At 55.9% G+C, this 15,087-nt stretch overlaps 3 protein-coding genes across 3 annotated transcripts; 2 read left to right on the top strand and 1 right to left on the bottom strand.

Annotated features, from left to right (window-relative positions):
- The first annotated feature begins 483 nt into the window (after positions 1-483).
- LTA (lymphotoxin alpha) lies at positions 484-2,906 on the top strand. Its single transcript, XM_055124348.1, has 5 exons — positions 484-522; positions 1,170-1,265; positions 1,688-1,795; positions 1,914-2,019; positions 2,500-2,906. Exons 1-5 carry the CDS (start codon positions 484-486, stop codon positions 2,904-2,906), a joined length of 756 nt encoding a protein of 251 aa, XP_054980323.1.
- A 3,359-nt stretch (positions 2,907-6,265) lies between these two features.
- Positions 6,266-7,996, top strand: TNF (tumor necrosis factor). The gene is made up of 4 exons (XM_004621269.2): positions 6,266-6,451; positions 6,990-7,035; positions 7,197-7,253; positions 7,581-7,996. Exons 1-4 carry the CDS (start codon positions 6,266-6,268, stop codon positions 7,994-7,996), a joined length of 705 nt encoding a protein of 234 aa, XP_004621326.2.
- Positions 7,997-11,477: 3,481 nt separating this feature from the next.
- LTB (lymphotoxin beta) lies at positions 11,478-13,232 on the bottom strand. The gene is made up of 4 exons (XM_004621270.2): positions 13,066-13,232; positions 12,559-12,604; positions 12,316-12,390; positions 11,478-12,070 (listed from the first exon to the last, which is right to left on the bottom strand). Exons 1-4 carry the CDS (start codon positions 13,225-13,227, stop codon positions 11,625-11,627), a joined length of 729 nt encoding a protein of 242 aa, XP_004621327.2. The 5' UTR covers positions 13,228-13,232; the 3' UTR covers positions 11,478-11,624.
- Between the last annotated feature and the right edge of the window lie 1,855 nt (positions 13,233-15,087).

The raw sequence follows: 15,087 nt of genomic DNA, 5'->3' as shown, positions 1-15,087 counted from the left end.
TGTACTATTGCTCCAGCCCCTGAGCAACTGAAGTTTTAAGAACAGTCCCTAAGCTGTCTCTAGCCAACTCTAAGTCACTATCTTTTCTAAGCACTCCTAGAGGTGCTAGGAGACCATATTCAGTGCTGGGGACTTGAATCAGGGTGAGCGGGGTAAAAGGCAAGTGCCTTACCCCTGGACTCTTCTTTCTCCCCCACACCCCCATTTGACTTCCTTGTGCTGGGAGCCACCCCCAGAGCTTCGTATATGCAAGACAGGCACTCTCTCCTAAAACGCCTCCCTGCTTCTGGGAAGCTTTTCAAGGTAACAGTCACGTTCCTTGATCCTGGAGTGTATTTGTCTGTGGTTCCTCCTAAGGTTGGGATGAGGAGGATACCGTCCTTTGGGAGTGTGAATGCTTGTCCCACCAGGGCACACGGCCGCATCCCTGAGGACAGGACCAGAACCTTCACCTTTCAAACTTGGACGTAGTGGAGAGCAGGAATGGAGTCCGTGAACATCTTCACCGGAGGCTTGGACAGTGTCAGAAACCAAAGTGGGGCATAGGATGGCGCTTCTTCTTTTTTTTTTTTTCTCTTTGGGTCACACCTGGCAATGCACAGGGGTTACTCCTGCCTCTGCACTCAGGAATCACCCCTGGCAGTGCTCAGGGGAACATATGGGATGCTGGGAATCGAACCCGGGTCAGCCACTTACAAGGCAAACGCCTTACCTGCTGTGCTACCGCTCCAGCCCCAGGATGACGCTTCTTGATACAAAACCTATCAGAGGAACTAGAAAAGACTGTCTCTTCAACCTCAAACTCTCAACGATTTTAGAGTTGAGCAAATTGGACAAAGGACTTACTTAGCCATTTAGGACTGGGACGGGACACAAGAGTAGGAAACGGTCCAAAGCCGCCTGCCATCAGCCACGACTGCAGAGGGGTTCCATATAACTGCTTTTCAGGGAACTGGCCCCCAGCCCACACCCCAGCTGCACCCCCTCCTCCTCCCTGAATCGCCTGCTCTTCTCTGGAACTCCTAAGCCTTCCCCTGACCCCACTCCCTTTCCCAGAACTCAGCTGTCTGAGCCCCCAGCCTGCGGTTCCCTCCCAGGCCTCAGCCTTTTCCTGCCTTGACTGAAACAGCCCACACTGGCTAAGCCCTGGGGGCTTCCCCGGGCCCCAGCCCCGGCCCAGAACCCGCCCGCCGCCTGCCACGCTGCACCGCGGCTTCCTCTATAAAGGGACCCAGGCACCCGAGCCCGGCGGCCCCGCACAGCAGGTGAGACTCGCCTGCACCATCTCCTCGGGCTGCCCAGGAGTGGACGGGGGCGTCGGGGGCCCTGGCCTGTCCCCCTGCACTTCCCTCGGGTCCTGGGGGCCGGGGTTGGGTCTGGCCGGTCCCCTCTCTCCGACTCTCCCCATTTCAGTCTCCTTTTCTCTGTGGCTCACATTCTGCCTCTGCCCCGGTCCTTCTCCGTTCCCTCCCTCTGTTTCCCCTCTCACTTTCTCTCTTCCTCTCTCACTTCAGGGTTCCCCTGACTGCATCTGGTTCCCTCTCTCTTTCTGTGTGTGTGTGTGTGTGTGCATGTGTGTGTGTGTGTGTGTGTGTGTGTGTGTGTGTGTCTCTGTGTGTGTGTGTGTGGCGGCTTCTCCACCGGTAGGAGGCCCATCTTCCGCCACTCACAGCCATGGTCCCCGCAGGTTCTCCCCATGACTGCATCTGGACATCTCTGCTTCCTGAGGGCACGCGGGGGCGCCCCCCTCCTCCTCCTTCTGGGGCTGCTGCTGGCCCTACCACCTGAGATGCAGGTGAGACAGCAGAAGGGGGGAAGGGGGGCGAGAGGGAAGAGGGGCGTGCTGGGGGATGGGAGGGGGGTGCGGTCAAATGTTTGTCCGACTCTGAGAGGTCCCGCTCTTTTCTCCCCAGGGGCTCCCTGGCATTGGCCTCTCACCCTCGGGTGCCAGAAAGGCCCATCAGCACCTCCAGAACCACCTCGCCCAGCACACCCTCAAAGCTGCCGCTCACCTTGTCGGTAAACACCAGACGGCCCGCCCCGGCCCGCCCCCAGTGACCCTCCCTCCCCACCTTCTGGGACCCAGGCTGCCAGCCCACCTTCCCCATCGCCCCAAGCCCAAAGCAAAGGCTTCACACTCCACCTCCCTTCCCAGCAAGCTGCCTCCTTAGAAACTAGGACCTCTGCCCCCTCTGTCCCCTGCCCCCTTTGTCCCTCTGTCCCCTGCCCCCTTTGTCCCTCTGTCCCCTGCCCCCTTTGTCCCTCTGTCCCCTGCCCCCTTTGTCCCTCTGTCCCCTGCCTCCTTTGTCCCTCTGTCTCCTGCCCCCTCCATCACTCTGTCCCCTACCCCCTCCGTCCCTCTGACCCTTCTATCCCTCTATCCCTCTACCCCCTCTGTCCCTCTGTCCCCTACCCCTTCGTCATTCTGTCCCCTGCCCCCTACGTCCTTCTGTCCTCTGCCCCCTCCGTCCCTCTGACCTCACCCCCATGACTCTCCAGGAGACCCCAGCACCCAGGAGTCCCTGCGCTGGCGAGCAAACACGGATCACGCATTCCTCCGCCATGGCTTCTCTCTGAGCAACAATTCCCTCCTGGTCCCCGCCAGCGGTCTCTACTTCGTCTACTCGCAGGTGGTCTTCTCCGGGGATGGCTGCCCGGCTGAGGCCAGCCCTCGCTACCTGGCCCACGAGGTGCGGCTGCTCTCCTCCCAGTACCCCTCCCACGTGCCTCTCCTCAGCACCCAGAAGTCCGTGTGCCCCGGCCCGGAGGGGCCCTGGATGCGCTCCATGTACCAGGGGGCCGTGTTCCTGCTCAGCAGGGGAGACCAGCTGTCCACACACACCGATGGCGTCGCCCACCTCTTCCTCAGCCCCAGTAGCGTCTTCTTTGGGGCCTTTGCTCTGTAGAAGATGCAGGGGGAAAAAAAAAGAAGGAAACTGGTTTCAAGAACTTCTCCCGATTTTTGTGTCCATCCTGACCCTGTCAAAGGTCACCATACCTTCCCTGCCACTGGCCCTGCAGTCTCAAACCTTCCACACTCACGTCACCTGGAGCTTCCAGTGAAGGAAGTCGAGGCACCCCAGGGAACCACACCTCCCTCCACCCCGGATGCTCGCTGAGGATTTCAAGTCTGTCTAGAAACTCCTGCCCTGAGCTTTCCATCTGCTTTGAGGGGCCTCAGCCCGGGCTTGGAGAAAGAGCCGACACAGGGCTGGGGGGGGGGGCAGACTGCAGGCACGGAGGGGGGATTATTTATGAAGGGAAATTCTTTAAATTATTTATTTATGGAGAATGAAGGAAAGGGAATAATAGAGGGACATCAGAAGACAGAGAGAAATGCGTGCCCGAGAGGAGAGTAGGACAACATCAGTACAAAGGGGACCCAGGGAGGGAGCAGAAAGGTGGGTGTGAGGAACCAGGGGCTCCAGAAGGAACCAGAAGGTGCCTCTGGGCCTCGTGACTGGGCACCCCATGAGACATCTGCACCCTCAGTGAAGCCCAATAAACTTCTGTTCTCTGCAATGCTGTCTGCCTGCGTCTGTGTCGGGGAGGGGGGAAGGAATTCCCTGGGTCTCTCTGATGAACGGGGTCGGGGGGGTGGGGAAGGAGGAGCTGTGAGCTGGAGGAGAGAGACCGAAGGGGCTCTGGGCAAAAGTGATGAGCTCAGGGGGGACACAGCAGCCAGGCCACCGAGGATAAGCAGAGGAGACAAGGAACTATGAGGAGCCAAGATGTAAAAAGAGTGGGGCCACGAAACCCCTGGAAAAGAAGGTTCTGCAGAACGGGGGCTTAAAGAGGCCTCTGAGGGGAAGTGGCTACACCACATGATTTCAGCCTGGGAAGCCCCTGAGAGGCAGGGCCACGCAAGGCCCCTCGGGGGTTGGGATGTTTCCAAGGCTAGGGAGCGGGGGAATGAAGGGGCGCTTCATGAGGAGACGTGGGTCCCACACAGGGGCTCTGAGGGGTTTGGCTTCCTGCAAGAATCAGACAGAGCCACTTCGGGCGGGAAACTGGGGACACTGGTGGAGGGAAGTGGACACTGTGAAGGGATTGATGTTGGAATATTGCACACCTAAAACCAAGTCATGAATAACTTTATAACTTTGTAATTCATGGTGATTCAATTAAAAACATTTTTGTTATAATACAAAATGATTTTTTATTTTTTAAAACCTTGTTATTATAACATTTACCAAGTTGTTTCAGGCATTAAATGTTTCAACACCGGGGAATGAAGCAATAGCACAGCGGGTAGGGCGTTTGCCTTGCACGTGGCCGACCCAGGTTTGATTCCCAGCATCCCATATGGTCCCCCGAGCATCGCCAGGGGTGATTTCTGAGTGCAGAGCCAGGAGTAACACCTGTGCATTGCCGGGTGTGACCCCAAAAAAGGAAAAAAATATGCTCCAACACCTGAGGCCGGAGTGATAGCACAGAGGGTAGGACATTGCATGTGGCCGGCCTAAGTTTCATCCGCAGCATCCCATATGGTCCTCTGAGCACCATCAGGAGTAATTCCTGAGTGCAGAGCCAGGAGTACCCTTGAGCATCACTGAGTGTGATCCCAAAGGCCAAATATCCACCACCAGTGTGACCCTCCCTCCTCCAATGTCCCCAGTGTCCCACCCACCACCCCAGCCTACTCCCTTAGTACTACAACAAGTTTACTTCTCAATGTTTGCTACAACACAAAGGCACAAAGGCAAATGAAATTATCAACACTTAGACCAATAAAAGTCAATTGGTGAATCACTGTTTTATCTCACACTGGTGAAACTAAAGTCACTGTCCGGGGATCCCCTGGGCTGGCTCGTGCTGGCCCAGTTACTGTTTTCGCTCACTGAGTTGGTGGGTTTCTATGTAATTTTCCTGTCAGATTTGCTGTTACCCTACTGGATTGACAAAAAGCAAAAAAAAAAAAAAAAGGGCTGGAGCGATAGCACAGCGGATAGGGCATTTGCCTTGCACTCTGCCAACCCGGGTTTGATTCCCAGCATCCCATATGGTCCCCTGAGCACCGCCAGGAGTAATTCCTGAGTGCAGAGCCAGGAGTAACCCCTGTGCATTGTCGGGTGTGACCCAAAAAGTAAAAAAAAAAAACAAAAACCCTACTGGATTGACAATATTATGAAATTTGGAGCTGTTTTTGAATAACTCAATAATTAATTTATAACTGTAACTCATGGTGATTCAATTACAAAAATTATTAAAAATTAAGAATCAGGGCCTCCAATTCCTTTAGGAGCCAAAACTGAAAACAGCACAAGAGTACGGGTCAAAATGAAAGCAGAAGACCTGCCCTGGTAAGGGGCATGAATTTCCAGAGTTGTTTCACTCCCTCTGGGGATGTCCCAGACTTGTCCCTGCAACCACCTCCCCCAACCCTCTCAGAGGCCCTCTCTTGTGCCCCCAGCCTCGAGTTCCCCTTCCCTGGGCTCTTCGCCCCCATCCGGGGGCTGGAATGGATCCATATCTTAGGACTTAGCTAAGCATCTCAATTTTTCTTAACATTAAGGACTCAGCTTTCTGGAGTCCCTTCGATTTCCAGTTCTCCCCTTCCAAGATTCCTGTTTGGAAATCAGATGGAAATGAACCACATATCTGATTCGCCCCCCCCCCCCACACACACACAGACACACACACATATACACACAGACACACACACATACACACACAGACATACACACACATACACACACAGACATACACACACACGTGCAGGTGCATGCGCTTGCACACAAACAAAAGGAATTGAGGAGGGGGGGAGAGGAACTGGTTCCAACCTTCTGAGTTATAAACATGCAGCAGTGACTAGCCCAGCAAGCACCCCCCAGAATCTGAGTGGGGAGGGGGGAAGAGGATCCTTGATATCTGGGTGTCCCCAACTTTCCAAACCTTCACCCCCGTGATGGAGAAGAAACCAAGACCGAAGGTGCAGAGCCCACTATCGACCGCTTCCTCCTAATGAGCTCATGGGTTTCTCCACCAAGGAAGTTTTCCGCTGGTTGAATAAGAGCCTTTCCCCGCCCTCCTCTGCCCCACAGGCGCATATAAACGCAGCTGTTTGCACACCCCGCCAGCAGACGCTCCTGCAGCGAGGACACCAGGGGACTAGTCAGAGAAACCACTCTAGACACCCCCTGAAACTCACCTAACAGACAGCACACGCTTGGGCAAGCAGCTAGAAGATTCTCTCCTTCACCACACACTGCTCTGGGACTCCACCACCTCCTCGTTGGACTTGAGCCCCTCTGAAAAGGACGCCATGAGCACAGAAAGCATGATCCGGGACGTGGAACTGGCTGAGGAAGCGCTCCCCAAGAAGGAAGGGGGCCCCCAGGGCTCCAGGAGGTGCTGGTGCCTCAGCCTCTTCTCCTTCGTCGTCATCTTAGGAGCCACCACGCTCTTCTGCCTGCTGCACTTCAGGGTCATCGGCCCTCAGAGGGACGAGGTGAATGTCTAACTTCTTCTCTCGGCCAGAAAGAAACGGGGAGAAACAGGGCAGTAGGTGGCTGGGGGGTGGAGTGGGGGGAGAGCCATGCTGATGGAGAGGAAATTGTGCAGAGAAGGATGGGGAGAGAGAAAGGATGGAGAAATAGGATGTGTGGCTCGATTCATATTTGTTGAGTGAATGAATGACCAAGCAGCTCTACATCTATTAAAAAAAAAAGATGCGCAAAGAATGTGGGTGTGGGTGTGAGTTGAGAGGGAGAGCAAGTAAAATGAATGAAGATGTTGAGACAGAAGGAGTTGCAAGAGATGCCAAAGAGAGATAAGAAGAAGGGTGAGGAAAAAGAAAGATGGCACTGATAGGGTATCTGGCACAATGAAGGGACTCAATGAAAGAGTCCTTGAACAGTGAACACATGGATGGGTGAATGCATGACTGAAGACACCGGGCAGAGAGCACAGACTAGAGCAGCAGCCTGGCTCCTGCTCCTGCGGATAGGGCTTGCACTGATGCTAATCCACCTTCTTCTTCCCTGCAGTTCCCAGACAGCTTCCCGCTCATCAACCCTCTGGCCCAGACCCTGAGTAAGTAGCTGAGCAGCTGCCAAGTCTCTCGCTTAATTCTCGTTTGATGGGGTTAGTCCGAAGGTGCAAGCAGTGGGAGGGATTTAGAAGCGCAGAAATCAGAGCGGGATATTTACTGGAAAACTTTAAGGATCTCACCCTTTTCTTTTCTCTTTCCTCAGGATCAGGATCATCCCAGTTCCCAAGTGATAAGCCCGTAGCCCATGTTGTAGGTAAGTGTTCTGAGACACAACGGGGGGTGCAGGGGGGAGATGAACAAGCAGGTCGGATGGAGAGAGGTAGAATTGGAGGGAGGGGCTGAATGCAAGCTGAGAGTAGGCAGACCTGGGAGACAGCCTGAGAAGAACTGATTGGGTTCCGGGTGAGGAGGGAGGAAGAGCACCAGCCTTGGAGGGGATGCTCAGAGTTTCACATCCAGATGGGATGTAGGAGACAGGAACCGGATGTGGGCCGTGGGCAGAAGTTGAGGACCAGGATGTGGAGAGTGGAACTGACATGGTCACACTGACTCAATGCTCCCTCTCTCCTTGCCTCTCTCACAGCAGACCAAGTTGAAGGAAAACTCCTGTGGCAGAACCGAGTGGCCAATACCCTCGTGGCCAACGGGATGGAGCTGACAGATAACGAGCTGGTGGTGCCCTCCGACGGGCTGTACCTCATCTACTCCCAGGTCCTCTTCCAGGGCCACGACTGCCCTTCCACCCACGTGCTCCTCGCCCACAGCATCAAGCGCTTTTCTGCCCCCTTCCATACCAAGGTAGACCTCCTCTCCGCCATCAAGAGTCCCTGCTCCAGGGAGACCCCAGAGGGCTCGGAGGCGAGGCCCTGGTTTGAGCCCATCTATTTGGGGGGGGTCTTCCACCTGGAGAAGGGCGACCGCCTCAGCGCGGAGATCAATCTGCCCAGCTATCTGGACCTTTCCAAGACCGAGCAGGTCTACTTCGGGATCGTTGCCCTGTAGGAGGGCTGGGAGGTCTGTCCTCGCCTGCCTCAATCCCTTTCTCACCCCCTCCTCCCTTTCTGGCTTAGAAGGGGAATCAGGACTCAGGGCCACCCCCCCTCCCCATACACACACACACACACACACTTAGAATTTTAAACACTGAAGAACGCAAGCCATGGAGGGGAGGGTGGCTTGCCTCCTGAGATACCGGCCACTACCAAGATTTCAAACTGGGGCTTCCAGAACTCACCGGGGGCCTCAGGCTTGGACCCCTGATTGCACACCTGGAATGCAGAGTCCAGAGAATCTCTGGTTCTCGTCGTAACACTGCAGAACACCCCCTGCCCAGATTCATCTAGAAGCTGATAGGAGCAGATTTCGAGCTCACAACCAGTATTTCCCTGCTCTTCCCGAAGCCTGAGAACGTGGCCGCCTTCCCCGCGGGGGCTCGCTCCATCTATTTATGTTTGCACTTGTGATTATTTATTATTTATTTATTATTTATTTATTTGCCAGTGGATATATTTATTCAGGAGGTCGGGGAGACCCTACATCGAAGCTGGCCTGGCTCGGACATGTTTTCTGTGAAAACCGAGGTTGTTCCCAGCCAGTCTCTTGGTCTCCAGGCCTCCTTTGCAAGTGGTTTTATTTATCCGATCAAATTGTCTACGTTAATGCTGATTTGGTGACTAACTGTCGCTGCATCGCTGAACCTCTGCTCCCCAGGGGAGTTGTGTCTGTAATCGCCCTACTGGTCAGTGGCGAGAAATAAAGTGTGCTTAGAAAAGAAACCTGGTCTCTGTCCTTCATTTTTCATCCTTCATTTTATCGGCAGCAGCCTCATTGTAGGGGAGGGAGGCGGCTTCCTGACATCTTTCTCTCCCCAGGATTCCAGACCCTGGTCCTCCTTGCACTCCCAAGGCTCAGGGGACCCCACAGAAAAAAAAGCCCGGGAGATCGTGCCCCTCCCCCAGGAAACTGGAGTCTGAACCTAATTACTTCTCCCTCAGGGCCTGGGAATTTCCGAGTCTGGGAATTCCAATTCCAGCCGGGGAAGTCCTGCAGCTCAGGTGCTCAGGTGCTCAGGTGAGATTTCCGGCTCTTGTGGCCTGAGAGAGCTGGGAGGGGCCACATTCCGGGGGACCTGAATCACAGCCAAGGGACTTCCAGACAGGCAGGTGTTTGGGCACGGAGCCCCCCTAACCAGCCAGCCCTGTCCTAACTGCAGACTGAGACAATCACGGATGGGAGAGCGAATGAGCAAGAACAGAGCACCAGGACATAGGCACCCAGTAACTTCCTGCTTCCCTCCTTCATTCTGCCCCAGCCGTTCCATCCCCCTCCTCACTCTGGTGGAATTGATCAGACAAAGAAAATACAGAACCAGAGACCAGGGATATAGCTCAAGTGGTAGAGCACCATCAGGCATGTCCATGATCCTGAGTTTGATCCTCAGCATCATATCACACCCCCCCATACACTGAGTACCACTGGGCATGGCCCTAGTGGTACCCGGAACATGATCGGTGGCCTCCGAGTACCATTGTGGTGGCTCTGGTGACCTCCAAGCACCACATTACTTGGTCCAATCCTGAACCATCAGGTCTACACTCCCTGATGAGGAGTGACCCCCAGGTTCCTCAGCACTGTTGGGGGTGTGGGCCCTTCTAAAGTCACAAACTTATGGGCCAGAGCCATAGTACAGTGAGTAGGGCATTTACCATGCGTGCAATCAACCCAGGTTTGATTCCTGGCATCCCATATGGTCCCCCAAGCACCACCAGGAGTAATTCCTGAGTGCAGAGCCAGGAGTAACCTCTGAGCATTGCTGGGTGTGCTCCCTGCAAAAAAAAAAAATTTAATTTAATTTAAAAACTAAGGTGCTGGAGAGTTCATTCATAGGGCTGGATATCAGAGGTTTGGTTCCATGTTAGAGGCGTGGTTCAGTCCCCAGCACTGTATGGTCTCCCCAAGCATGCCCAGACATGGGCTAAAAATAACAACAAAACTTAAAAAACTAAAAACTAGAGTATCGAAATTAAAACCTAGGTCACAATGGGGGTAAAGGACTTATGCGTTGTCTTGGTCTCAGTGATATTTTTGGTAAATTGTGAGGGGAGGGCTGGAGGTGGATAAACTAGGAAGAGAAAAGCATCTTATTATTTATTTCTTTATTAGTGGGTATTCAGGAGGTCAGGGAGACCCTACGCCAGAGCCGGCCTGGCTCGGGCATGTTTCCTGGTTGTTCCTAGCGGGTCTCTGGGACTCTTGTGACATAAGAGTCAAAGACAGATCTGGCAGGCGGTGAAACAGAACAGGGGTGAGGTGCTTGGCCCTGCACACAGCTGACCTGGGTCTAATCCCCAGCACCCCAGATGTTCCCCCAAGTCCTACCAGGAGCGATCCCTGATGCAGAGTCAGGAGTAAGATCCGAGCACTACTAGGTGTAGCCCCCCAAAACACAAACCAACTATGAAATCAGAAATGAAGCCGCAGAATGAGAGCCCGCGCTGCTTGCTAAGGAGCTGGGTTTTCCTTCCTGGTGACCTGGCAGTGGAAAACCAAGCAATGCCACTGGGGTGCAGTGAGCCACTGGGCTGACCTAGATAGGTGGAGTCCCGCTAACCCCTTCCAGCCGGCTGAAAGTCGGTCACGGGGTGAATAGGAGACTGATGTTACTCACCCCGGGGGCCCCACACTTGCCCACGGATGGGAAGGAATCTGAAGTGAAAACCGGGGTGAAGACTTTCCATGGTATCTGGGGCAGGGGCAAGGAGCAGCATCAGTTTTTCCTCCTGGGGCACTATCATCACCCCATCTTCCTCTGGTTCACCTTTCCAGCTCTCTCCTCTGCCGCCTCCCCCAGCTTAGAAGGGAAGAGTTGACTATGAGGTGAGGTGAGGGAAGGAGCGAGGACCAGGGCGAGGACAGTGAGGACCTGGCTTCAGCCCGCCTTCCTCCTGGCCGATCAGATCAGATCCAGAGGAAAGAGAAAAAGCACGCTGTGTGGACGCCCACGGGGCCTGTGGGGAACTTGGAGACGCTTTGAAGTTTCCCCCTCTCCCTTGTCCCTCCAACGGGGTGCGTGAGTGGGTGGACCCTGAAAAGCGTGAATTGTTGAAACAATTGGAAACAACCAGCAATAACAGACTGCATTGTTGTTTGTGTTTTGTTTTCTGGTTTGGGGCCACATCTGTCAGTGTCCGGTGGTCCATGTGGGGTGGGGTGCCGGGGGTGGGCGGGGCACTTGCAAAGCAAACGCCCTACCCGCTGTTCTATGTCTCTGGCCCTCAGAGACCGTTTTGTTTTGCTTTTTCTTTTGGGGTCACACCCGGCGTGTCGCATACAGTTTACTCCTGGTTCTGCACTCAGGAATTACTTTGGGCGGTGCTCGGGAGGACCATATGGGATGTCGGGGAATCGAACCCGAGCCGACCGCGTGCAAGGCAAACGCGCTACCCGCTGGGCGACGGCTCCAGCCGTTCGCAGAGACGGCTTTAACCACCGTGGAAAGAAGACACGTTCGCATGTCGCAGTCTGGCTGGGCAGCGCTCAAGCTTGGCGGTCTTTTATTTCACGCAGGCTCGGAACCCGCGCCGCGGCCCCGGGCCGTCTGGGGACCGGGGTCCCACCCCGGCGGCCGCCTTCAGCCCACCATCACCGCCCCGAAGAAGGTCTTCCCCCGCCTGTAGTCCACCATGCCGGGGTGGCTGATGTTGACGTACACCCGCTCGCCGCGCCGGAGCTGCACCAGGCCCCCGAAGCCCACGCTCGTGTACCACAGGGGCCCGTACTCGTGCCTCTGGCCGGGCTCGGCCGCGACCACGCTCTCGGCGCCGTCCAGCAGCAGCTCGGGCGCGCCTGCGCCGTACGCGCCCCCCACGCGGTACAGGCGGCTGCGCAGCGTGAGCGCGCGGCGGGGGCGGCCGGCAGGGGGCGCGCGGCCGCGGTAGCCCACGTGACAGTAGAGGAAGTAGAGGCCGTCCCGGGGCAGCGCCAGCCCGTCGGCGGCCGCGAAGCGCGCCCCGCTGCGCACGAACGCCTCCTCTCGGTCCGCCTCCCAGCCCACTCGCTGCTCCGTGCTCCAGGCGCCTGCGGAGAAACGGGCCTGTGGGCGCCGCGACCCCGGCCTGCCCCGAGTTCACCGGGCCCGGCAGCCCCCCGGGAACCGAGCGGGGAGGCGGGCCAGGTGCTCCCCGCTGCAGCGGGGGTGGGGGCACGAGGACCCCCTCTCAGCGGAGATCCAGGCGGGGTTTGCTCGCTTTGGGGGGCATCAGAGGGCATCAGAGGGCACGAGCCCGCAGTCGCGGTGCGTGACGGCGAGTCCCGGCTCTTACCTATGAGGTGCGCGGCCGGGACAGTGCGGCCGAGGTCGGGCTCCGCCGCCTCTTCCTCCGGCAGCTGCTGAGTCCCTGGAAGGAGCGAAGGGGATACTATCGGGCGCGGGGCGGCCACGCGAGGGTCCCCTGATAGGACGCGGCGTCGGGGACCGGGAATGGGGTACATGGGTTCCTGGGGCGAGCGAGAGATGGGAGGCCCCGAGGGGTGTGGCGGTGGGTTCGGGGGAGATGGTCTCTTACCCAGTTGCTTCTGCGCCTGTGCCCCCGGGTCAGCCGTCCACATTACCTGCACGGGTGGGGTTACGGTGGCACAAAGTTCAGCCTTCAGCTTGGTACCTACCCGGCTCCCACAAAGGTCCAAGTCCCAGTCCACGGCTCTCTCCTCCCACCTGTCCCAGCTCCCCTCACGCATATCCCTAGAAGGGAGAGCAAGCAAGGCTGTGTACTCGGGAGAAAGTGCTCGGAGCATGGCAAAGCAGATGGAGGCCTGCGTGGGGGAACACAGGGAGGAAGGAGCACGGAGACAGTACACAGCGGCACAGGAGCTTGGCAGAGGCAGATAAGACATCCGACCAGGGACGGCCACGCCAGCTGAGAAGCTAGGGCAAGAGCCCCCCCATCCTTGCACACGCTCTTGTGCACACATGCACACATCAACATGCGTACAGATGCACCCGCACACACATGCACACACCCCCTCACACTGTACACTCTGCAGCTCTCTAGGGGGACAGAGCGGCCACTCACCAGCCCTCCCTGCTCCTGGGGCGCCACAAGCAGCACAGCCAGCACAGTGATGGGCACGGCCAGGAGCAGGGTCACCAGGGAAGTGGCTCCTGCCACTGCCAGCAGGGGGCAGCCCTTCGCGTGGGGCTGCCCCCGCCAGCCCTCCAGCCCCAGCGCCCCCATTGAGATTGAGCCCGGGCCAGGGCCGAGGGGCTTTCATACCTCGGGCACGGGGGTGGCGCCACCCCCTCCCCATGCACACACCTGGCTGGGACTTTCCGCACCCCCTGCTCTGCGCACCCAGCTTCCTGTTTACCCGGAGCTGGGGCCCCGCGGCTGGATGCCTGGGTTCTCTGAACTGGGGAAGGTGTTGGGGTGCAGAGACACCCTCTCGGAGTAGAACTGGAGGGGATCTGAGAGATGTGGCTCTAAGGAAAGGAAGCCGGGGAGGGAGAAGGAGGGCTGAGGGGAGACCCCCGCAGGCAGGGCAGCGTTTTCAGACTGCCTCCCATGCTATCCGTGTTCACCTCCCAAAGTAAGGCTGTGGGCGCCTGAGGTCAAGGACCGGAGTTGGGGTCTGGAGGGTTGGATATCTTGGTCCCTGAGAAGGAAGAACTTATTTCCACATCTCCTGACCTCCTCCTCCCATTCCCCCCTCCTCCTCCACCCCCAGAGGAAGAGGGAAAAGCTGAGGAGGGATGGAAATGGGAATTCACTTCCCTGCCACACAGCATATACACTGGAGGGCCTGAGGCCTCCCCTCCGCTCACAGCCTAGCAGAAAGCCCCTCCAATGAATAGAGGCTGACCAAAACGTTTATGAAGAAATGAAGAAAGGGCAAATGAATGATGAGGAAGCCAAAGAAAGCAGCAAGGCCCAAGTGAATGGCTTGGGGCTAGAGCGATATTAAAGCAGGGAGGGCGTTTGCCTTGCACACGGCTGGCCCGGGTTTGATCCCCAGCATCTCATATTGTGCCCTGAGTACCGTCAGGAGTAGTTCCTGAGTACAGAGCCAGGAGTAAGCCCTGAGCATTGCCGGATGTGACCCAAAAAGCAAAAACCAAAACCACCCAAGTGAATAGTGTGGTGTGCAGTGTGGTGGGAGCCGAAGGGACAGCAGAGAAGGGCCGAGGAGGCTAGAGAGAGTCCTGGGCCCTCTCCTCGATGATAGCTGTGTGCTCAAATAATAGCAACGCCAATAATAATATGGCTCACAAATAATAGTACATGCCTGCCACTGGTTTATATACATTATATACCATATGTCATGATTATTTTAATCCTGACAAAAGGCCTAAAAAGGACACAGGAACAGAGAGATTAAGAAACTTGTGGAAGAACACACAGCCCTGGCAGGATCAGGATCTGAACCCAGGCTGTCTGACTCCAGAGCCTTGACCACAAGACAGTTAAAAAAAACTGCAAGGCTGGAGCAATAGTACAGCAGGTGGGGTGCTTGCTTTGCATGCCACCAACCTGGGTTCTAGTCCAGACATCACATAGGCCATATTATATATCTCCCACCAGGAAAGAACCCTGAGCACAGAGCCAGGAGTAAGTCCTGAGTACAGCTGGGTGTGACCAAAACCCAAAATAAATAAAACCTGTGCTTGAAGGGGCCAGAGTGATAGGGCAGTGAGTTAAGTTCTTGCCTTACATGTGTCCAAACTGGGTTTGATCCCTGGCACCCCTATGGTCCCCTGTGCCCGTCAGTGAGCCCTGAGCACAGTTGGGTGTGATCTCCCCCAAGAAAAAACTAGAAACTGCTTGGACCTTGAAAGATCTTAATGGGGTGTGCGTGTGGTTTGTCTACAAAACCTGGGGTGGGTACCAAATACTACCCAATGCTACACAGTTTCCTGAATACCACCAAAAGTGACTCCGAGGTCTAAGCCGGAAGCAGCCTCTGAGTACTTCCAGGTGTGATTCAAAAATAAAACAAAAATGATAAACACTTATGCATTTCACAGAGTTTTGAAATTTCATCATATGTAAACTTTTCCTTCCTCAGCACTCCCAGAATAAATCTGAAAGCAAATACTA

Source organism: Sorex araneus, chromosome 2, assembly GCF_027595985.1.
Source record: "Sorex araneus isolate mSorAra2 chromosome 2, mSorAra2.pri, whole genome shotgun sequence".
Lineage (NCBI taxonomy): Eukaryota > Metazoa > Chordata > Mammalia > Eulipotyphla > Soricidae > Sorex > Sorex araneus.
Note: the sequence above shows the minus strand (reverse complement) of the source record. Positions and strands in the feature narration are given on the sequence as shown.

What these genes read in the sequence shown, in the direction of transcription:
- LTA (XM_055124348.1), top strand. Translation starts at nt 484, where the DNA reads ATGGAGTCCGTGAACATCTTCACCGGAGGCTTGGACAGT. An exon ending in CCGGCGGCCCCGCACAGCAG is followed by an intron (nt 1,266 to 1,687) that starts GTGAGACTCGCC and finishes TGGTCCCCGCAG; the next exon opens with GTTCTCCCCATGACTGCATC. An exon ending in AGCTGCCGCTCACCTTGTCG is followed by an intron (nt 2,020 to 2,499) that starts GTAAACACCAGA and finishes ATGACTCTCCAG; the next exon opens with GAGACCCCAGCACCCAGGAG.
- TNF (XM_004621269.2), top strand. Translation starts at nt 6,266, where the DNA reads ATGAGCACAGAAAGCATGATCCGGGACGTGGAACTGGCTGAGGAAGCG. An exon ending in TCGGCCCTCAGAGGGACGAG is followed by an intron (nt 6,452 to 6,989) that starts GTGAATGTCTAA and finishes TCTTCCCTGCAG; the next exon opens with TTCCCAGACAGCTTCCCGCT. An exon ending in AGCCCATGTTGTAGGTAAGT is followed by an intron (nt 7,254 to 7,580) that starts GTTCTGAGACAC and finishes CTCTCACAGCAG; the next exon opens with ACCAAGTTGAAGGAAAACTC.
- LTB (XM_004621270.2), bottom strand. Translation starts at nt 13,227, where the DNA reads ATGGGGGCGCTGGGGCTGGAGGGCTGGCGGGGGCAGCCCCACGCGAAG. An exon ending in CCCAGGAGCAGGGAGGGCTG is followed by an intron (nt 12,605 to 13,065) that starts GTGAGTGGCCGC and finishes CCACCCGTGCAG; the next exon opens with GTAATGTGGACGGCTGACCC. An exon ending in ACAGGCGCAGAAGCAACTGG is followed by an intron (nt 12,391 to 12,558) that starts GTAAGAGACCAT and finishes CGCTCCTTCCAG; the next exon opens with GGACTCAGCAGCTGCCGGAG.